We start from the raw sequence: 21,894 nt of genomic DNA on the forward strand, positions 1-21,894 counted from the left end.
GCCAAAACGAAACCTCGTTTGCATGCATTTTCGGCAAAAGGGGAAAATCTTTTGCAACCGCAGATTCACGTGTACATTTGTATATTAGAATACAAGGTTTCTATTAACTTTTCAATCTCTAGTCTGAACACAATGAAAGACACGCTTTTCCTGGTTTTGCAAATATTTTTAAGCCACTCAGCCCTCAAGCAAGTGCATAGTGCTGGTAAGTAAATGTATATAAATATATTCACTTAAGTGTTATTTCTACCTCTTCTCTTGGTTAATAATTTCACATTCACTTTGTCTATGCGACTTCCGCAACTGCATCGTTTTAGACCTTAAATTCTAGCTAATGCAGCGTGCAGTTGTGAGAAACAACTAAGTTTTGTTGGCAGACGTTTCGCGCGTAAGAAAGACTGCAGGCAGCAATCAAACTGTCGGTGTGATCAGCGTTGCTCCTCGCTACCTAACTTTGTCTGAAAATATCAATCAAGTTCGCTTCCAGTGCTACATAAATGGACGGCCTGCACAAGAAGGACAAACGAGGTGGATAAGAGACGGACGTCGTATTTATTGTGTAAAATCAAATAGAATATTTGCCTGTGGCAACATTCTCATTATTCAACACGTCAGCGTAAGAGATTCTGGACACTATCGCTGCGTTTCAAGTAGCAACAATCAAAGCTTCTATCAAGTATCAGTTGTAGGTAATATAAAAGTTATTTGGTAAACCCTCAAATTATTTTATTTGATTAAATTGATAGTTGGGGGTTATTGTCGTTTAGTCCCAGCTTCGATTATTAATTCTAAAGATGCTATTGTTCGTGTTGACGTTGCTGCTTTGAAGAGCGTTCAACTAGAGTGTCACGTGCGTCAAGATTCTTTTCCAAAATCTGTTGAAGTATTATGGCAGTATGGTGACTCTTACATTGCTACTGGAAGCACTCTACAGCTCAGGGACATCGACCAGAACAAAACGGGAGTGTATATATGCAGCGCATCTAATGGATACGGATATCCTGCTACAAAGTCTTTCTATATCGTTGAGCTTGAGACAACGACAACAATGGCTACATCAGACGACAAATTCAACTTCGTCAATTCGATGAGTTGCAAGTCTCCGCCGTCAGTGGGCTTGCTATCCTACATGGTCATAACTTTAACACTTTGTTACGAAATTTCCTTATTCTAAACTCACAATATCGAAAGTCTTTTTGTGTAAATGCCAAGTAATTTGCATGTGATTTTTAAAGAGAAAACAAAAGGAAACATACTGAACAGTTGAAAGCGGTGATTTATAGTTTTAAGTTGTTGTCTAATACATATACATATACACATATATACTTTTGATTGGCATTTGTTAGTTATATTACACAACAACTTACTTCAAAACGCACAAGGTAATGGTGATCTCTCTAGAACAGATTCCAGTTTGACGACAACTTGCGTACTTAGATTTAGAGGTTTTGCACGACATTTAGCAAAAACAAGAACGAAAACAACGCTAAGTTTTCGATATCGCTGCGCACAAAGCTAAGTCGGCTACAAAGGGGACTCATGCTATTGCACCGATAACCAGGTGGGAGATATTTATGTTCGTGGACGGCGGCAGGGAATTTCCCAAGTCGAACCCACGTATGTGAATACCCCAATACAAGTTTACCTCTCCAATTGAGTTCAAGAAATCTTTTTGAAAATTTATTGTTTTCTTACATCGTCTCTACTATCGTACTAAACACTAGCCTCGTACCAGACCCTCTCGCGCCGTCATGCCCGGTTCCCGTATAACACGACAACGCTGGAGAGGGTCTGGGATCATACCGCCTACCGTTTATGCTATTAGATGATCAAACTAGCTCGTATGTCACCAAGCCTCAGGCTACTAATACGATTAGTCTAATAGTTATTCTCATGTGTCACACGGAATGTCTTGCAACAGACTTGACCTTCCATTCGTACTCTACTTGTTTCCTTTCCGTGTTGGTATCCTGTCTCTACGCAAGCTCTACGTATTTGCCAATCTCTCTGGGAAAGAGGACTTCCTCTCCAAGAGACTCTAGAGCGGAAGTCAACACCGTGTCTGACGGCACGCTCTGCCAGGCTCCAAATGTTCTCGAATCGTACTCGAGCTTCCCGATTTGTATTGTTCTCGTAGCCTAGCACAGTAATAGAGCGGCGCCTAGTGCATCCCTAGTCCAAGCTACCTAGACTGCTGATCGAATCACATCGGACCTCACAGCTTCAGATAACGTAAATCGAACTCAGGATCGAGCTTTCTCTGTGAATGAATCTCTTTCCATGCGGCAAGGTGGGTCTCTTCTCATGCAGCTGTACAGAAACGAAATGTAACAGTGAATGTATGCAATCGAATATTACAGCTAGCATAACTTTAATGGAAGGATAGCTTCAATTAACTAAGAGCATGAGAGTGTTGACACTGGTGACGTGGGGTGACACTTAGATGACGTGGGGTGACACTAGGTGAAGAAAGTAGGCGGTATGATCCCAGACCCTCTCCAGCGTTGTCGTGTTATATGGGAACCGGGCATGACGGCGCGAGAGGGTCTGGTACGAGGCTACTAAACACATCGTTTCTACAGTGTTTCGATTTTATTGGAGTCACACAACTTCGTCACGAGTCAAAGCACTCAAAATGCACAAGGGCGAACTCCTACATAATTGCAAAGCTTTCCTGTTTAGACGGAAGTCATTTTCCTGGTTGGACGGAATTCATTTTCTGAACAACAGTTTGTAAAGTTTCTACTTGCTTGGAAAAGATGAAATCACAAGTGACACCTAGATTACATTTATTATTGTTACTTAACTTTACCATTCATTATTGTTTAGACGATCGAAATATTTTAGACCAGTATAATAACCTCGCTCTATGATTTCGTGTCAGACGCACGTGAAACTCTGCATGCACCAACTGATTTGACTAGCTACTTATATATACAAGTATCGGTAATTCACTTGCATGGGCACAAACGTCAATAGACGTTGAATGCATCTGCTGATCGTCTCAATGTCGTGTTAGTCAACAACACACTGACAGCGAGCACAAAATCAACTTTAATGTAGCAGCTTCTTCTTTCTACTTTCTTAGGATTGGAGGACCAATACTTGGATACATCAGCAAGCTAGGGCTGGGAGAGAAGCTGACTACACACTAAAACAGAACTCAACGTCTGCACATGCACCTTCCTGCTGACTCTGCTTTCTGGACAATCTTTCTTCGACAAGTCTAGTTGCTTGAAGATGACGAAGACTCAGCTCTTTTTGTTGTTGTCGACTACTATTACAGTGGCGTAGGAGGACGTTCACGATTGGGGAGATGCTCGCTAGCCACGCCCCTTTCCCGCGCAGCTAGGTTGTACTTGTACCGTAACGTCATCATCGGTAAGCAAAAACTACCTCACTTGCCAGACCGTAAACAGATTTGCAAAAGTCATTTGCACAGATACTTTCAATTCCTACATTGAGCGAGGGGGCTTCAGCCTCCCGCCTAGTTCCTACGCCGGTGCAGTATTAGCTAATCATGCAGTTGCAACACTGACATATATTATTGACTAACGCTAGAAGAAACAGTGTGACTACTTACTAAAAGTGTTGATGTCACAAATAGACATTCCGCAGAAACTCACTGCACGTGATCTCATGTACACCTGTATACGGGACTTAAACACAACCAAACTCAAAGTTTTTTGCGTTTGGAGTAGTTTTTACGAAAACGTATTGCCTAGTAGCTTCCCTGCGTGACGTCATTGGTGGTTGCCATTCTACATGTTGTATCGGAAAACTGCTCGACTCTCGTTCAAGTAAACTAGAACCTAGATTTGGGTGACAGCAATAAACAGTATTAGTGAAGAAAAATCTGAAACTAAAATTAAGACTGCTTGATTTATTAATTTATTGTAACTTAGACTATACCTAGACTCTAGATCTACAAAGACTGTTTGCTATATTCTGACTCACTTTCGTCATCGTCTATCGAGATAGCAACGGTTGAATTGCATCTGTCTTCGGTTTTTTGTGCCATTACATTATATCAAGCGACTGTCAACTTACCCTTCCCTAAATAATTGTGAACTGTTTGATCGTCCATTTCTGAAACTCCGACGGCAGCTAGTAGCAGTGATATTCGCGAAATTGCTAAACCCATGTTGGCAAAATGACGTGTAGGTTCCTCGTACTACCAGACCTTCTCCCCGCGCTAATGCCCAAGGTTCCCGTATAACGACAACACCGTGACGATCTGGAATCAATAATTGTATCAAGCGCGTACATGCTATGTGAACGCCTCGGGCATGAGTAAATGACGTCGCGTAACACGTCATATGCCCTAGCTAGGCTTTGTATCTAGTTATTAGACTTTCAGATTTTTGTAACTAGACAGTCGCTCAAGTATTGTATGAGTGTTTTTTAGACGTTCTTGGGTAACAGACGAGAGCCGTTTTTGCATGTATCTGCGAGGGTGGACTTCTAATAAGGGGCGTAGCGTGACAGCTAGAAATGAGGGGCTAGACTTCAAATGCTAAGAGACACGCCCATTTTTTATGCACACTCCCTTTTCTTGGCTTCTAGTGACTGCTATGGTAGAATCAGTGGCAGATACAGAGTGGAAAAAGGGTGGCCGCATATATACTCTAGACACTGAGTAGACAGATTTGGTTCTCACACATATTTACAGTCCACAATTTTATGACCACGCCTACAAATGATGAGGCGAATGTCCGGTCTAACCTATGCTACGCTACGCTCATGTCTACTACAAGTAGATTAATTCACAAGTTCAGGACAGTAAAACATCCGGGACACTAAACTGTTTGGTCGATGTCGTTAATTTTTAAAAAGCGAGTCTACGTTTATGTTAAATCATGTGTATAGTGACGTCATTATTGACGTTTCAGATCTACAGACGCGTGACCCCAACCTGAACTAACTATCACAATATACGCCACTGAGAGGCGAATCGTGGCACGCAAACTTTTGTAGGCGTGGTCTTAAATTTTGTGGACCATGTATGTATATACGTAATGCTTTTAATGCGCTTTAATTAATTAATCAAATATTAAGATAGCAAGGCTTCATGTATGAGTCACTTGTCCATGTAATATAATTTTGAATTTAGTAGACAAAAGCATTTTCTAGTAAATTAATTGATCAAACTTAATTCTACGTGTCGTCTAGAACAACTGCATTTATTGATATTAATATCTTTGAAGTATAGTCAGCAACTGTTGGTTCTAACGCAATTGTAGGCACATACTCTGTCCCGACAGCAAGTATGCAGGCAGGTGTTCGCACTCTTGTACAGATACGTAAGGTAACTATGTACAAGTGGGTATGCATAGATGCATGAGGTCAAAAGATTAAGAGTTTTTGTCTTTGTGCCAAAGCATCTGCTATTACACCATTATACTGACACCGTCATAAATAACCATCATTACTACATACCATCACAGTTTGTTGATTCACTCACTCACATTTTTAGTTACTCCCTAGACTGCTCGAGCCTTTGCTAATTAATTAAATCTCTTTCTTGCTATCATTATTACTTGAAATAACGTTAAAAAATTTAGAATAAAACAGGCTACGTCATAAATGGATATAGCCTTGTCAATGACCTAAAATTCAGCAGTACGTGCAGATCGTATCTGTGCATGTGTCACATTATGTGACGTCATTACGATAATGTTGCTATGGAAACACTATTTACTACATAAGCTACATCTACAATAAATTAGTAATTGTATTACACAGACTTAAATTTAAATATGGTATTTTAACTATAGCAGTCAAACCCTTTGTACAGTAATTACATTTAATGTGTTTTGCACGCACGCGCATAATTATCTTCCATTTTTAGTTAATTTAGTTACTATCGTCAACATTGCAGTAGAATCTTAAGTTCTTAGTGGAGTTCTTTCTTGTAGACTGCTTAGTGACCTCGTGGATCTTCTTGTATGACATATTTCGTAATTGACAAACAGTTTTGTCTTTCACGTTTGATTTCTTATAACAATATATGACTCTGTGACAATTGTTGAACTTGGCAATACTTGATAATGCTTGTGCTTTACAGTACTGTGTTTTTGCTCTTGAGTGCTCAAGACTGCGTTGAATATTTACTCTTTCAACCATTGCATTCGTGGATTTCCAACGTGAAAGCCAAGACTCAAATCTAGAAAAAATCTGGCAGGCGAGTGAATCTGTAATGCTCGTCACTGTGGCTCCTATCCTTAGTGACGAGCAACTGTGGTTGCTTTTAACAAACACTGAGTGCAGTTTCCACGTAAAGTGACATTCAAAGTAGTTGAACATGTCTCTAACCAGCTGCAATAATAACAAACCGACCTACGGAAAATTAATTAAGTTTTGAGGTCATCCATATTATTGTAAAACATTCTACCTGAACATGGTATTTGATTTTACAAAGTGAACCGTTTGGTGTGTAGAAAATCAGCAAACACACTTTCCAACGTTTAGTCGACCCCGTCCCTAAGTCTTAAAATATTTCAATGACTTTGATGGTTTACATTATAATTGTATTTGTTTGTGACTTACCGACATTAGCCATGCATTTCTCTGTCAATGTCTGATCCCATTTTCTATTGGTGACCAACTGAGTTAGCTTACCAAACACCTGAGACGTCGATCCGTTGAAACCGTAAAGAGATCGAGACAAAACGATCTGTCCGGCTTCGTTTCTCTGTATGTTGCGCCATGGAGAGATGACAGAGAAGTTAGCAGGTAGTGTGCCAAACGTCTCGATCGTCACAGATACGTTTGTGCCTGCGTTATCTATATGAACGTGTTCGAGGCGACAATATCCCGGTTCTGCAAACGCATTTCTAAATCTCTAGTGGCGAATTCATAATTCTCTTAAAAATTGGTAGCGATTACGAATTGTGATTTATGACGTCACTTTTCATTGTCATGCTCATAGGATAAAATAGAGTTTTTACAAGATTTAGTTATATATAGTACAAAATACAGTTGGAGCGTTCAATGCTTCTAGAGATCGGTTCTACTGAAGCCAGAGCCTAGACGAGAGTCATACAGAGCTGCTGTGCTCCCTCTCTTTCATGCAGAGCTGCTGCGCTCCCTCTCTTTCTGAATTCGCCACTGCATGCTCTCAATTTATACGATTTTCAAATTGATCATTATATTACTAAAGTTACTTACCGTACACTTTCAAGAATATTGATTTTGTTGCAAACGCCCAAGCGTACTTGTTTGTGGCTATGCAGATGTATTCACCAGAGTCCTCCAGTCTAGCTTGCGACACAGAGTACCGTTCTTGTACACCAAGTCGTATTACAGCATTAATGCCTCGTTTCATCCATTCTAGCGTAGCAGGAGGATAAACGTGTGCTCTAATAGAACAGTTCAACTCAACACGACCACCAGAGGCTACAATCTTTCCAATAGATCGAGGATCAGCAAACTCAGGCTGAACTGGTAACACATAAATCTCAATTGGTCATTGTCTCCGTATACTGCACTATACACACCTTGCAGTGTTGCGTTAGCTTCTTCTTTTCCGGCCCACGAGTTTCTGCATGTATACACTCCAGCAAACTCGAATCGAAACGTAGTAATTTGAATCATATGCTTGCTAACTATTCTCGATTCTGTTGCATTCAAGCGAGATATCGGTTGTCCGTTAAATAGCCATACCGCGCGAGTTGCTCCAAAACACTGAAAGCGAATCGTATTATTTCGATTTTCATCGTGCACGTACCAGCTCCTTGGCTCTACTCTTACTGCACCCATAAACACTGGAAAGACAAAAATTACATGATTCAAATTAGAATTTTTAGCATCTTTATTTGTAAATTATTCGTATACTACCTTTTACGAAACAGAAAAAGAAAAACATCAATATCTGAAGATCAACTATGTGAAACGACATAGATAGTTGATTCTGTATACGTTTGTTAGATAAATATTTATCAATTAGAACGTTCAATTAAAGAGCTGCAGCCAGTGGATGTGAGCACGACAACACTAATATTTTATACCCACGTAAATTGTAATTCAGTCTTCAAAATTGGTAAGAGCGGATATGCAAATAGCATTGGACGCTATGGAGATCGTCGTTCCTTAGCATTTCAGTATTTCCCACATCTCAATGTAACCCAAGTTAATCAAGAAACATTAAAATTATTAATATCAAAATTTTAACAATTATTTAGTAAAACGATTTTCTTGCTCAGATTTTTCGGTTACAAAGTTTAAACTCTGGAAATTTAGTTAGATTTTGTCTCAATCAAAATGTTTAATTTTTATTAGATAAATATAAAAATATATACAAATAAGCGACCTATTGTGCCAAACGAACTTCGTTTGCATATCCGTCAAAACCGGAAAACTTTTAATTTTTAAGAGATAAATATCAAAATATATGCAAGAAGCGACCTATTGTGTCGAACGAAATCTCGTTTGCATTTCCGGCAAACCAGGAAAATATTGCGCAACCGCGGAGTCACGTGTACATTCGTTTTAGAATACAATGTTTCTCTTGACTTTTCAATCTCTAGTCTGGACACAATGAAAGACACGCTCTTCCTGATTTTGCAAATATTTTTAAGCCACTCAGCCCTCAAGCAAGTGCATAGTACTTGTAAGTAAATGTATATAAATATATTCACTTAAGTGTTAGTTCTACCTCTTCTCTTGGTCAAAAATTTTGCATTCGCTTTGTTATGCAATTTCCGCAACTGTATCGCTTCAGACCGTAAATTCTAACTAATGCAGTGTACGGTTGTGAAAATCAACTAAGTTGTGTTGGTAGACGTGTCGCGCGTAAGAAAGACTGCAGGCAGCAATCAAACTGTCGGTGTGATCAGCGTTGCTCCTCGCTACCAAACTTTGTCTGAAAATATCAATCAAGTTCGCTTCCAGTGTTACATGAATGGACGGCCTTCACAAGAAGGACAAGCGATGTGGATAAGGAACGAACGTCGTATTTATTGTGTACAATCGAATAGAATATTTGCCTGTGGCAACATTCTCATTATTCAACACGTCAGCGTAAGAGATTCTGGACACTATCGCTGCGTTTCAAGTAGCAACAATCAAAGCTTTTATGAAGTATCAGTTGTAGGTAATATAAAAGTTATTTGGTAAAATCCTCAAATTATTTTATTTAATTAACTTGATAGTTGGTGTTTTTTGTCTTTCAGTTCCAGCTTCGATTATTAATTCTGAAGATGCTATTGTTCGTGTTGACGTTGCTGCTTTGAAGAGCGTTCAAATAGAGTGTCACGTGCGTCAAGATTCTTTTCCAAAATCTGTTGAAATATTATGGCAGTATGGTGACTCTTACATTGCTACTGGAAACACTCTACAGCTCAGGGACATCGACCAGAACAAAACGGGAGTGTATACATGCAGCGCATCTAATGGATACGGATATCCTGCTACAAAGTCTTTCTATATCGTTGAGCTTGAGACAACGACAACAATGGCTACATCAGACGACAAATTAAAGTTCGTCAATTCGATGAGTCGCCAGTCTCCGCCGTCAGTGGGCCTACTATCCTACATGGTCATAATTTCAACACTTTATTACGGAATTTCCTTATTCTAAACTCACAATATCGAAAGTCTTTTTGTGTAAATGCCAAGTAATTCGTATGTGATTTTTAAAAATGAAACAAGAAAACGTACTGAACAGTTTAAAGCGGTGATTTATAGTTTTAAGTTGTTGTCTAATACATATACATATACACATATATACTTTTGATTGGCATTTGTTAGTTATATTACACAACAACTTACTTCAAGACGCACAACGTAATGGTGATCTCTCTAGAACGGATTTCAGTTTGACGACAACTTGCGTACATAGATTTAGAGGTTTTGCACGACAATTAGCAAAAACAAGAACGAAACAACGCTAAGTTTTCGATATCGCTGCGCACAAAGCTACGTCGTCTACCAAGGGGACTCGTGCTAATGTACCGATAATCAGGTGGGAGTTATTTATGTTTGTGGATGGTGTCAGGGAGTTCCCCAAGTCGAACCCACGTATGTGAATACCCCAATACAAGTGGACTTCTTCAATTGAGTTTCAAGAAATCTCTTTGGAAATTAGTTGTTTTCTTACATCGTCTCTACTATGGTACTGAACATTTCGTTTCTACAGTGTTTCGATTTCATTGGAGTCACACAACTTCGTCACGACTCAAAACATCCAAGTGCACAAGGTAAACTCCTACATAATTGCAAAGCTTTCCTGTTTAGACGGAATTTACTTTCCTGGTTAGACGGAATTCATTTTCCTGGACAACAGTTTGGGAAGGTTTCTACTTGCTTGGAAAAGATGAAATCACAAGTGACACCTAGATTACATTCATTATTGTTACCTAGCTTTACCAGTCATTATTTGTTTAGACTATCGAAATATTTCAAACCACCATGATAACCTCGCTTTATGATTTCGTGTCAGACGCACGTGAAACTCTGCATGCCCAAATTGTTTTGACTAGCTACTTATATATACAAATATCGGTAATTCACTTGCATGGGCACAAACGTCACTAGACGTTGAATGCATCTGCTGATCGTCTTAATGTTGTGTTAGTCAACAACACACTGACAGCGCGAGCACAAAATCAACTTTAATGTAGCAGCTTCTTCTTTCTACTTTCTTAGGATTGGAGGTCCAATACTTGGATACATCAGCAAGCTAAGACCGGGAGACAACTTGACTACACACTAAAACAATACTCAACGTCTGCATATGCACCTTCCTGCTGACTCTGCTTTCTGGACAATCTTTCTTCGACAAGTCTAGTTGCTTGAAGATGACGAAGACTCAGCTCTGTTTGTTGTTGTCGATTACTATTACAGTGGCGTAGGAGGACGTTCACGACCGGGAGGTGCTCGCTAGCCACGCCCCTTTCGCAGCTAGGTTGTACTTGTACCGTAACGTCATCATCGGTAAGCAAAAACTACCTCGCTTGCCAGACCGTAAACAGATTTGCAAAAGTCATTAGCACAGATAGTTTCACTTCCTACATTGAGCGAGCGGGCTGCAGCCTCCCGCCTAGTTCCTACGCCGGTGCAGTATTAGCTAATCATGCAGTTGCAACACTGACATATATTATTGACTAACGCTAGAAGAAACAGTGTGACTGCTTACTAAAAGCGTTGATGTCACAAATAGACATTCCGCAGAAACTCACTGCACGTGATCTCATGTACACCCGTATACGGGACTTAAACACAACCATACTCAAAGTTTTTGCGCTTGGAGTAGTTTTTACGAAAACGTATTGCATAATATCTTTATTTTTTGGAGTGTGCAATTAAGTGCGACGGAGCTGGTCTAGATAAAAGATGAAGTCGATTTGTGTGGCAGTAATGCCCAACAATTCAGACTGATGATGGGAGATGGCTGGCTGTGGTAGACACACTCAATAGCTTTAACAATACTGTAGAATCAGAAATGTCAAGACTACAATGATGGACTGTGATATGGTGGAGTTTGTCCTCTCACTACTAGCAAGGAACTAGAAATTGTCGTCAAATTTTAGAATCCTTTCTGTCACATGTTGCTGAGGAAAAAATGGCCTTGTAATTAACAAAATTACTCTCTAGACTGGCCAGGACACAGCTCTGCTTTACATAATAATTTGTGAATTTATTCAGTGTGCATGTGCAGCTACAAGCTCTTGACTATCTTTCTGTCATAAAATTTCTAAGTTACGTGATTTATTTATCTGTAACTCAAAAATCTAATTTGTAATAGCGTTATGAACGCAATATCAGTGGTATATATAGCAAGACGCCAATTTGAGAGCAGTTCTATAAATGTTAGCAAAATTTACTTAATCAGTGGAGGGTTCTTGCTCTCCTGCTGTCTCAATATCTCTTAACAGCTGCCCACCGACATCTGAAATTCCATTAGTCTTAGACAAAACAACTGCAAACTTTTTCACATCTTCGTCATTCATACGACTGACTCGAGCTAGCAGTATGTCCACTTGCCATCCGATTGTTTGTGTTGTTCGAATTTCCTCTACTAGGTCATATGTTATGACCCTCTTTTCATACAGTTTGTCTATGACTTCCTTAGGGCAAAGACGTTCGTTAAGGACCGTCCAATATTCTGGTCTTAAAATTTTATTAAAAATGTTGGGTTGGAATTGTTGGGTCGTTTGCATTTCTCTTGATGAAGTTGACTGCGATTTCTGGTTACCTGCCTCTATTCAAGCAAACACTATATTAGAAAGGACGTAAAATGTATCAACAAACATACTCAAGTTTTGTGGCATTAGCTCTTTGTCTATCTCTTCATTGACTTCATTTGGTGGCTGCCATCCTACACGTTGTTTTGGAAAACTGCTCGACTCTCGTTCAAGTAAACTAGAACCTAGATTTGTTTGACAGCAATAAACAGTATTAGTGAAGAATGATCTGGAGCTAAAATTAAAACTGCTTGGTTTATTAATTTATTCTAATTTCTAGTATACCTATATAGACTATAGATCTACGAAGAGTGTTTGATATATTCTGACTCACTTTCGTCATCGTCTGTCGACCTAGCAACGATTGATTTGCATCTGTCTTGCGGTTTTGGTTCCATGTCGTTAATAGAATCGACGGCTTCTATTATTCTCTTGTCAACATGTGCTTTGACTGATCTCAATTCGACGTCATGTGTTTGCCCTTGCGCTTTAATTGCTGCCACGTCGACTTTAGTTGTTTCGACAGAGGCGGCAATTCTCTCCAGTAGGGCTTGCGCATTGTCTGAGAGAAGGAAGGCATGTTATGAAAGGTTGCTTAGTTAGATTGTGAATCCAATGTTATCGATATCTTTTCTTACCGCAGCTTCTTTCTTGTTCGGTGCTTTCTGGTGTGTCCGGCTGATTGTCATTACCAGTTGCTTCTGCAAGTAATTGGTTTAATTCAATATACAATATCCATTGTATTTATAGAGTCTAACCGTTCAATGATCTCAAAGGAGTCGAAGGCAGTTTGTCACGACACCACTCGTATTTGTGTGCCAACCAGCAAAATAGAACGACCAAAAAAACCAATAACACCACAAGTAACGAAGCAGCAATCGCAGCTATGGCTCCTTTAGACAAAGAACTCGAATCTGCAAGAATGCATGTGCACATTGATAAGCATTCACCATACGTGCATCATGATTCGTGCAAACAATTTTAATTAATTATTTACCAGTAGATGCAGTAGGAGAGGGAGGCTGCGTTGAATCACCATTGAGTAGTGACAAGGTCACGTTCAGAGTCAATTTGAGGGATCGCCCCAAGTCGTGGTGGTCCCAGTGGCACCCAATCGTGTCCCCGATTTGAACTGTTGCTGCAAATTTGTCGGTCTTCCACCACACAGTCGAGTTCGACCTGGAACGTTGTCCTATTTGCGGCTCTAGATCAAATACCGGTTCAGACTTGCCGTTTTTGTACAGCGTCATAAAACCACTAGCAAGCTCTTGCTGGCTGGCAGCTTCCAAAGTACAGAGAACCTCTAGAGTCGAATTGCATCTCGACACCGAGGTCCTACAACCTTGACTAAATGTAACGTTTTCTAGCTTCACGTCTAGCTTGGAACTTGCGGATTCTCTTACACGCAGGCGCACGCAATCTTTAGATGATGATGGCTGAGAGCAGCAGAGCTGACCTTGCTTGCTGATACTGAAGTTTGGAATGGTAATAGAGCTCACCCTCTTGCGAGACCCTTCGAGTAGAGATCCGATTTGGCCGTAGCTTTCTAAAATTTTTCCACCGTCGATCGTAAACATGATTGCTTCTACGCCACTGCGATTGCCTAGACACGTGCACTCGTCATACACCAAAGATCCTTCGTCGACATCCTCTCCAGACGACGAACTTGACAGTAATTTACAGTTTGCTGCGTAAACATGTATATAAGTCAGAAAGACAAAAGAACGTGGTAACATGAACGAACCCTGTGCCAGAGACTGCAGCGCTAGAAAAGAGAGACACCATAGCAAAAGCATGACGTCATTCAAGAGGATTATGTCACAATGCGTAAGCAGCTAAGATCGTCAGCCGATGTTACGTCATCGTAATCAAAGCAACATAAACAAAACAGTATTTGTAAAACACACTAAACGTCATTCTTGACGAGTTGACGACCGTCTAGACACTAGAGGTATGGATGAATAAGCCTGGTTAGCAACACATACATCAAAACAAAAGAATTTAACTCTCCACATCAGCTGCTAAGAAGTCTTCAAATCTCACTTTGTTTGTATAGTTTCTTGCTTGTAGAAAAAAACGGCTTAGACCCGCTATAGTATCAATCTAGCGTCGCTAGCAGCGAGATCTCCGATATGACGAATGTTGGACTGCGGCACGTGATCTCCGATCAAAAGTATGTGTAGGTATGATATGAAAGGTGCCGTATTTAGTTAATTTCTCGATTACTATTTGAATGTCTGTTTGTTTGTCTGTTCGTCTACCTAGTCAAGTCAATTTATAATAAATAAACAATCTAGTAAATCTATAGTGCAAAAAGTAATAATTGAATGTGTGTTTACACCCTAGCTTCCACAGCTACAGATAACCTTTCTGAAAACCACCATAGAAATATTATCTAGACAACGAATATAGGAGCGTTACTTGTAAAATCTCTCTTAACTTATATAGATAGAGAAGACTAATTTTGTTTCACGTGACCTCAATCTCTGTGAGTCCGTAATCATCAGACTCAAAGTAACAATAGTTGTTATACGGGATATATATATATATATATATATATATATATATATATATATATGTCGCTCCTGGTTACGCAGTGTTCGGTTCCCGTATAACTATCTGAGAAAAGATTGATTTCTCGTTAGCAGTTGCAGGCAAGACTGACCTGCATGGCAATTGCAAACATGAATTACACTGTTTTGGTAAAGACTTTTTCGTAATCGTTTTCGGCAAGGAAAACAGTACCCTAGCGGCTACTATGGTGTCCAAATCCATTAGTTTCTCAACAAAAGTAAACAAATAATCATTACTCTATGTGACTTCATTACTGTGCATGTTCCAACTAAAACATGGGATGAAAAAGTACACTGATCTTTGTACATCCGCTCAACTTTTAAACAGACAACGTTAACAGTTTCATCAAAAATATACTAATTTTTTACACTGGCAGTCGGGAACTCTGTAGTTAGATATTAATGAGTTTTTCCATTTTAAGTAAAAGCATGAGTAAAATAATCAATTGTTATTTTTATTTAATTAATTTAGTTAATTTTTGCCGTCATTATTGTAGTAGATTTTCAAGTTTTTGGTAGAGGATTTTTGAATAGTTTGCTTAGAGATTTTCTGGATTTTCTTGTGTAGTTCATCGTTTGATCGACACAATGTTTTGTCTTTTGTCCTTGATTTCTTATAACAGTGTAAGGCTTTGAGACAATCGCTTTCACTTGATCTTGCTTCTGTTTTGCAGTACGGTCTATTAACGTTTGAGTGGTCAAGACCGTTTCTAACTCTTTCAACCATTCCATTGGCAGATCTTCAATTTGAAATCCAAAACTCAAACTTGGAAAAGGTTTGGCAGATGAGAGGACTATAGAGTTGACAAAGAGAAGCCGAGAGTACGTACAAAACTAGAAGCCTTACATTGTGCCCACGTAAAATTATAAATTATAATTTTGTTTGCCAATTAAACAAGTGATGCAAATATAGAGTGTTGGATTTGGACGGTACTGTAGTATCTACAGTTACAAAACAATTTTTGTGTTTTACAAATACTAACTGTTTAAAGTTAAATACAAGTTTAAAATTATCTAAATAAAACATTTATCTACTAATTTATAATGGCCTCCTACTCGATGTCTATAAGTTGGTTGCAAAGTTAGACCGTTGGGTGTCCCTCAAAATTCACTCAAAACATTTGTTCAAATTTTAAATCCAAACAAAATATCTCCTCTAAAACAGTTATGCATGGCATAGAGCCAGATTGAAAATCATTTTGCATACAAAAAATAGAAAACAGGAAAAGTGGTTTAGACCGTTGGATGTCCCTCTATTTCACTCAAAAATTTTGTTCAAATTTTAAATCCAAACAAAATATCTCCTCTAAAGCAGTTATTCATGGCTTAGAGCCAGATTGAAAATCATTTTGCATATGACAAAAATAGAAAACAGGAAAAGTAGTCTAGACCGCTGGATGTCCCTCTAATTCACTAAAAAATTTTGCTCAAATTTTAAATCCAAACAAAATATCTCCTCTAAAGCAGTTATGCATGGCTCAGAGCCAGATTGAAAATCCTTTTGCATATAAAAAGTAGAAAACAGGAAAAGTAGTTTAGACCGTTGAATGACTCTCTAATTCACTCAAAAATTTGTTCAAATTTTAATCCAAACCAAATATCCCCTCTAAAGCAGTTATGCATGGCTTAGAGCCAGATTGAAAATAATTTGCATATAAACAGGAAAAGTAGTGGAATTGAAACCTGCGCAGTCTTAGTTATTAGTCAACATGAGAGGTGTGGATTTGCTGCTCTTTTGCGTAGTTGTAAGCCTGTCAACTCTCGAGCAAGTGTCTTGTGCTGATAAGCAAACGTAGTAAATACATATTTACCCAATCAGTTGACAATTAGCTTGATGGTGGTTGGCCAAACATTTGTAAACAATTTGTTTATGCACATTGACTTCACCACAGGGAATTTCTAAGTTTTAATGCAACGTGTATAGTCATCAACAGCGAAATGTGTTTGCAGATGTACCACGCATAGAGGATACTGCATCCAGCAATCAAACTGTTGAGATCAGCGTTGCCCCGCGCTACATCACACTTACTAGAAACATCGAGCAAGTTCGCTTCCAATGCTACATAAATGGACGGCCTGCACAAGAAGGACAAACAATGTGGATGAGAGGCAACCGTCGCATTTTCTGCGCGAAAACCAACAGAATATTTGCATGTAGTAACATTCTCATTATTCAACATGTCACAGTAAGAGATTCTGGATATTACAAGTGCGTTTCGAGCAGCAACAATCGGAGCTTCTATCAAGCATCAGTGATGGGTAGAATATTTAGAAAAATCTTTATAATATTCCATGTCGATGGTCTAATTTTGGTATGCCGTTTAGTTCCAGCTTCAATTATTGATTCTGAAGGCGAAATTGTTCGTGTTAACGCTGCTGCTTTGGAGAGCGTTCAACTAAAGTGTCACGTACGTCAAGATTCTTTTCCAAAGTCTGTTGAAGTGTTATGGCAGTATGATGACTCTTACATTGCTATTGGAAACACTCTGCAGCTCAGGGACATCGACCAGAATAAAATGGGAGTGTACAAGTGCAGCGCGTCTAACGGATATGGAGATCCTGCTACAAAGTCTTTCCATCTTGAGACAACAAAAGTTGCATTGGATGTCGAAGTGCAAGTCGCTGATTCTATGGGTTGCCAGTCTCAGCCATCATGTCTAGTGTGTACATTAACTTACCTGGTTACCAGTATTACACTGTATTACGGCATTTTCTAGTTGTGGACTTGAAATGTTAAGTAGCTTTGTATAAAAGTTGATCATGTGATCGGTTCGTAAAAACACAAAAGAGAACGCACAATATAGTTAATGCCGTGGTTGTATCCAGAGACACGTGCAAGATGAAAGTAGACTACATGTAGCATGTTTGTAGATGGGAATTTTATAAACGACTCCCAAATCTTTCAGAATCATTTTTACCATTTTCTACCATTTATATAAACACGTACACTTAACGGCACGTTTAGACAACGTTTCGATGTCATCAAAGTCAAACAAATTTACCACGCTTCAGAAACGCATGTAGAAAGCAGAAGGCTCAACTCCTACGCTGCAAACCTACCCCATGTGTAGGCGAAACGTTTTCCATTTCCTGAACAACGATTCATGAACTTTGTAGTTGCTATACAAAAAAAGACAAAGTAATCATACTGCAACAGACACATAAATAAATTGCAAACTGTACACATACATCGAAAATCTATTTCTCAGTTGCCATAGAAGATGTGTCTACAGACTAGAGAATAAGGGCAAATGAAGATGGCAGTCTGGTTTTCAGATTTCTCATCAAATTACTGGGCACATTTGCAGTTACAAAGAAAAAATGAATTGGCTGGCTAGATGCCAAGCTACAAAGCGACGACGTCTCCAATCTTTGATGTCTCCACCCTTTCCTGTTAAGACCGAACTCTGCATCCGGGAAAACGCTTCCTATTTGCTCTATAGAAAGCTTTTGAAAAAGACGTGGGATAGAACGGAGTGCAATCCTCTTTCACTGATGATGCATGCATGCAACACTGACATAGCTAGACACAAACATATGTCTACTATGAACGTGTCAATTCTATATGTAGTGCAGATTGACACCGCATTTCATACCAGCATAAATTCTAACCTAGAGTTTTATTTTAAAATCAGCACACTGTGTACTCATTAGATGCATGTAAACGTTGTAGACATCTAAATATTGACGCATGACGCTAGAGAAAACCCTCAACAGCATGTAAATGTAAATTTCTAAAAACAGAGAAGTACATCACGTGATCGCAAGGTGCTTGCTAGATCGATGTAGACTACCGTATACGGTCAAGTGCAAAGCCAACTACGTAACACTGAAAGATCCCTTACTCGCGCCACTTCAAATCGTTTCAAGAAATGTTTACATCACTAAAAGCACTGAGGACTGTGTGTGTGTGTGTGTGTGTGTGTGTGTGTGTGTGTGTGTGTGCGTGTGTGTGTGTGTGTGTGTGTGTGTGTGTGTGTGTGTGTGTGTTTGTGTGTGTGTTTGTAGGCCGTTGATAGTCGACACGGTGAGTCACCTAACTAAACTGGTCGTTTGGTCTCCAAGCCGGCGTTACTGTACCCTAGCGCTTCCGTGCCTCGGGTAAGAAGAACGTTAGTCTTTGTGAGTAGCATCGCCGTCCCATACCCGTGTAGCACCGATTCAAAATCGTCCTTTTGAATCGATTTTGAAGAACAATTTTGAATTGGTGGCGCTAGACGGTCTGGGAGGCCGAGGCTACTCTGTATAGGAATGCTTTGTCTTTGTCTTAGTAAATGACTTGCAGTGACCAATAATCATGCAGTTGCAGCACCGCACTGACATATTACTAGAGCGCTAGAACGCTGTCTCAAAGAGGACCTATATATAGTCTACTAGCTTACAAGCGCAAACGGGCATTCTGCGGAAACGCACGGCACGTGACCGCAGCGATCTCTACAGTTCGGAAATAGTTTATACGGGATCTTAAATACCCAATTCATGTCATACTCAAATTTACTTGCGTTTGGAGTAGTTTTTACGAGAACATATTGTATAGTTAATTAAAATGTCTATGCATGTGTGTTTTAAGTGCAATTAAGTGCGGCAGAGCCGGTCTCTACATGTGGTTTGGACCTCTGTTCGCGAGGGTTTGGAGCAAATGTGCTCTGGTAGTCCGCCTAGTTAGAGTGGCCTAGACAAAGCAATCTAACGCAAGTAAAGAACATCAATTTGTTTGGAAAACGGTTGTACGTGTATACAAGACAGATACGTTCAAAGGATGGCTGAGGATTTTTTGTGTTGCAGACACAAAAAGAATAGCTCTAGCTTACTGTCATCAACTGTCAAGACTCGAAATAGTAGAAGAATGTCGCTAACAGCGTAGATTAGCATGTGTTAAAGTCAGCTCTCAATTGTAGATATTAAGGAAGCTAAAATTTGTTGCCATATTTTTAGGATTATTTCTGTTATAATTATTAAGTTGCTGAGAAAATTCACCAACAATTAAACTCACAATGCCTGTTTGTAGAGTCAAGACATAATATTATTGTCTGACATTGTAGTTAATGAAATTACTCTCTTGACTGGCCAGCACACAAATCTGTTTTACATAATATTTATTCAGTGTGCATACTGCTGCAAAAATTTTGACTCTAGCTTACTGTAATGAAAGAATTTGCTTCATTCACGTGATCTATCTATCCCTAACTCAACAAGCTCACTTTGTAATACCATCGTAAAGCAAATTCAATGGTATCTAGCAAGTTGTCAATATGCGTAGAAGTATAAATGTTAGCAAAATTTAGTCATTAGGGAGGATTTTTGCTCTCATACTGTTCAATATCTTTCAATAGCCGATGACCGACATCTGAAATTCCCTCAGTCTCAAACAGAACGGTTGCAAACTTTTTAACATTTTTGTCATTCATACGACTGACTTGATCTAGCAGTATGTCCACTTGCCTTCCGATTGTTGGTGCTGTTCGAATATCCGCTAATGTGTCATGTGTTATGACTCTCCTTTCAAACAGTTTGTCCATGATTTCTTTAGGCAAAAGGCGTCCTCTAAGAATCTCCCAATATGCTGGTCTTACAATGTATTTGAAAATTTTGGTTTGAAGTTGTTGCAGATCCCCAAAATCATGTGTCGTTTGCACGTCTCTTGATGAAATTGACTGCAAGTTCTCGTTACCTGCTTCTATTACCAAACACTGCATTAGAAAAGACGTCAACATGTCGACTAGTACGTACTACAGTAGACATTCTGCGTTCCCTTCGCTCAACTGTTTGACATGCTGACATACCTAATGTACAACACTGAGCATGCAGTTTAGCTTTACATTATAATGTAAACCAAATAATGGCCATGCATAGACCATTTATTTTACAAAATTAGACGTATTTTTGTGCTACAAATGTTACTTCTATATGCACGCTTATAAGAAATCAAAAATTAAAACAACATACTGCAAACCTTGTCGCTCAAATGATTGAAGTTCTATGTCTTCAGACGCAACTGGATTACGCCTTCTTCTTTTATCACGATAATAACCTATTACCACTGGACATAACACAATTGCTGTAAATGGTATTGTCAGCGATACAGACAGAACAGCTGAAGTAGTCCTAATACGACCTAAAATTATATTGACATTTTAGTAACCAAAACTGACACTGAATCTCATGCCCTTTTTGTTACCTTGCGGTTTTGTTGCACCATCTGTCGTTGTTCTTGTTGTTGTGTCTTCATCGGTTGTATTGAAACTAGTAGCTGGCTCCAAACACTTACGAAACTCGACCACCAGCTTGCTTTCAGAATCAAATATGTTGCCATCTTGACGAATCCATCGACAATATAGGGAATCGCCGTCGAGCACTTTCTCTGCAAATTCATAAGTCTTTGTATATATTGTGTTTCCAGATGCATCTTTATTTGTGCTGTTTGAGGGACTGTTGTCGTAGCTTAAAGTCTCCTTATTGTTTTTAAAGACTAGCATATAACCTTGAACAAGATTTGTTCGGACAGTTGATGATATACTACATCGGATAGAGACATTCCTGCTGCCTTTGTCTTTACTATGACTGCATTCTATCTCACTTGCAGAGAGTGTGAACACTGGTTTGTCGATCACAATGAGAGGACGACAGTCCGAAAGCCCACAACACAGTCGACCCTCGTCTTGCTTCGATGCGTTACGTAGTGTTAGTGTCGATATGCCAATGTGTGAGTTGTTGATATCTGTACGTTTGGTAGTTGCAGCATTGCCTGTCCACACAAATTGCACGGTCCCATTGCATACACAATCTGCAACAAAGTCGCTCCCCTTATGAACTACGAGTTCGTCTCCTGTGTTGAATCGGCTAGACATGGAACAGTGACCTAATAAAACAACAAGCAGAGATGATTTAGTAATATCTCTAGACTACGTTTTAGACCTAGTTTTATTGGTGATCACGCTACGCAAGGTAGCAAGGCTACAATTTGGTAAAGGATTGAGCAGAAATTCTGCTCTCTAGCTGCCAAAGCTCGTCAAATTCTTACCTACGGAACGTCGTTCTAGTCGATGATCGTGGTCGTCGATTCCAGAAACCTTGGAGGCAGCCAGCAACAGTGTTCTAATTATCAGAGAAATTGCCAAAACCATGGTGTCAGCTTG

At 39.3% G+C, this 21,894-nt stretch overlaps 4 protein-coding genes and 2 long non-coding RNA genes across 9 annotated transcripts; 2 read left to right on the plus strand and 4 right to left on the minus strand.

Annotated features, from left to right (window-relative positions):
* The first annotated feature begins 9 nt into the window (after positions 1-9).
* Positions 10-9,789, plus strand: LOC134187333 (hemicentin-1-like). 2 transcript variants are annotated; one of them, XM_062655447.1, is made up of 3 exons: positions 10-205; positions 378-689; positions 768-1,371. In XM_062655447.1, exons 1-3 carry the CDS (start codon positions 133-135, stop codon positions 1,172-1,174), a joined length of 792 nt encoding a protein of 263 aa, XP_062511431.1. In that variant the 5' UTR covers positions 10-132; the 3' UTR covers positions 1,175-1,371. The 2 variants fall into 2 exon arrangements, with proteins under 2 accessions (XP_062511431.1, XP_062511430.1); XM_062655446.1 differs by lacking the exons at positions 378-689; positions 768-1,371 and adding exons at positions 8,783-9,094; positions 9,174-9,789 and having other exon boundaries at positions 18-205.
* Positions 5,456-9,884, minus strand: LOC134187334 (uncharacterized). Its single transcript, XR_009971078.1, has 5 exons — positions 9,772-9,884; positions 7,500-7,766; positions 6,550-7,443; positions 6,395-6,489; positions 5,456-6,339 (listed from the first exon to the last, which is right to left on the minus strand). It is a non-coding gene; the product is annotated as an uncharacterized LOC134187334 (long non-coding RNA).
* Positions 9,885-11,612: 1,728 nt separating this feature from the next.
* On the minus strand, positions 11,613-14,345 carry LOC134186652 (uncharacterized). Of its 3 annotated transcripts, none has more exons than XM_062654660.1 (8): positions 14,229-14,345; positions 13,930-13,950; positions 13,183-13,872; positions 12,944-13,099; positions 12,824-12,886; positions 12,520-12,747; positions 12,257-12,370; positions 11,613-12,202 (listed from the first exon to the last, which is right to left on the minus strand). In XM_062654660.1, the coding sequence occupies exons 3-8, from the start codon at positions 13,760-13,762 to the stop codon at positions 11,826-11,828; spliced, it is 1,518 nt and encodes a 505-aa protein (XP_062510644.1). In that variant the 5' UTR covers positions 13,763-13,872; positions 13,930-13,950; positions 14,229-14,345; the 3' UTR covers positions 11,613-11,825. The 3 variants fall into 3 exon arrangements, with proteins under 3 accessions (XP_062510644.1, XP_062510643.1, XP_062510642.1); XM_062654659.1 differs by having other exon boundaries at positions 13,930-14,152; XM_062654658.1 differs by having other exon boundaries at positions 13,930-14,345.
* Positions 14,346-16,463: 2,118 nt separating this feature from the next.
* On the plus strand, positions 16,464-17,585 carry LOC134186957 (hemicentin-1-like). The gene is made up of 2 exons (XM_062655060.1): positions 16,464-17,017; positions 17,084-17,585. The coding sequence occupies exons 1-2, from the start codon at positions 16,855-16,857 to the stop codon at positions 17,473-17,475; spliced, it is 555 nt and encodes a 184-aa protein (XP_062511044.1). The 5' UTR covers positions 16,464-16,854; the 3' UTR covers positions 17,476-17,585.
* A 73-nt stretch (positions 17,586-17,658) lies between these two features.
* Positions 17,659-18,158, minus strand: LOC134186958 (uncharacterized). The gene is made up of 2 exons (XR_009971030.1): positions 17,948-18,158; positions 17,659-17,878 (listed from the first exon to the last, which is right to left on the minus strand). It is a non-coding gene; the product is annotated as an uncharacterized LOC134186958 (long non-coding RNA).
* A 1,685-nt stretch (positions 18,159-19,843) lies between these two features.
* On the minus strand, positions 19,844-21,894 carry LOC134187055 (uncharacterized). The gene is made up of 4 exons (XM_062655171.1): positions 21,780-21,894; positions 20,937-21,617; positions 20,712-20,873; positions 19,844-20,435 (listed from the first exon to the last, which is right to left on the minus strand). The coding sequence occupies exons 1-4, from the start codon at positions 21,880-21,882 to the stop codon at positions 20,047-20,049; spliced, it is 1,335 nt and encodes a 444-aa protein (XP_062511155.1). The 5' UTR covers positions 21,883-21,894; the 3' UTR covers positions 19,844-20,046.

This window comes from Corticium candelabrum, chromosome 11 (genome assembly GCF_963422355.1).
Source record: "Corticium candelabrum chromosome 11, ooCorCand1.1, whole genome shotgun sequence".
Lineage (NCBI taxonomy): Eukaryota > Metazoa > Porifera > Homoscleromorpha > Homosclerophorida > Plakinidae > Corticium > Corticium candelabrum.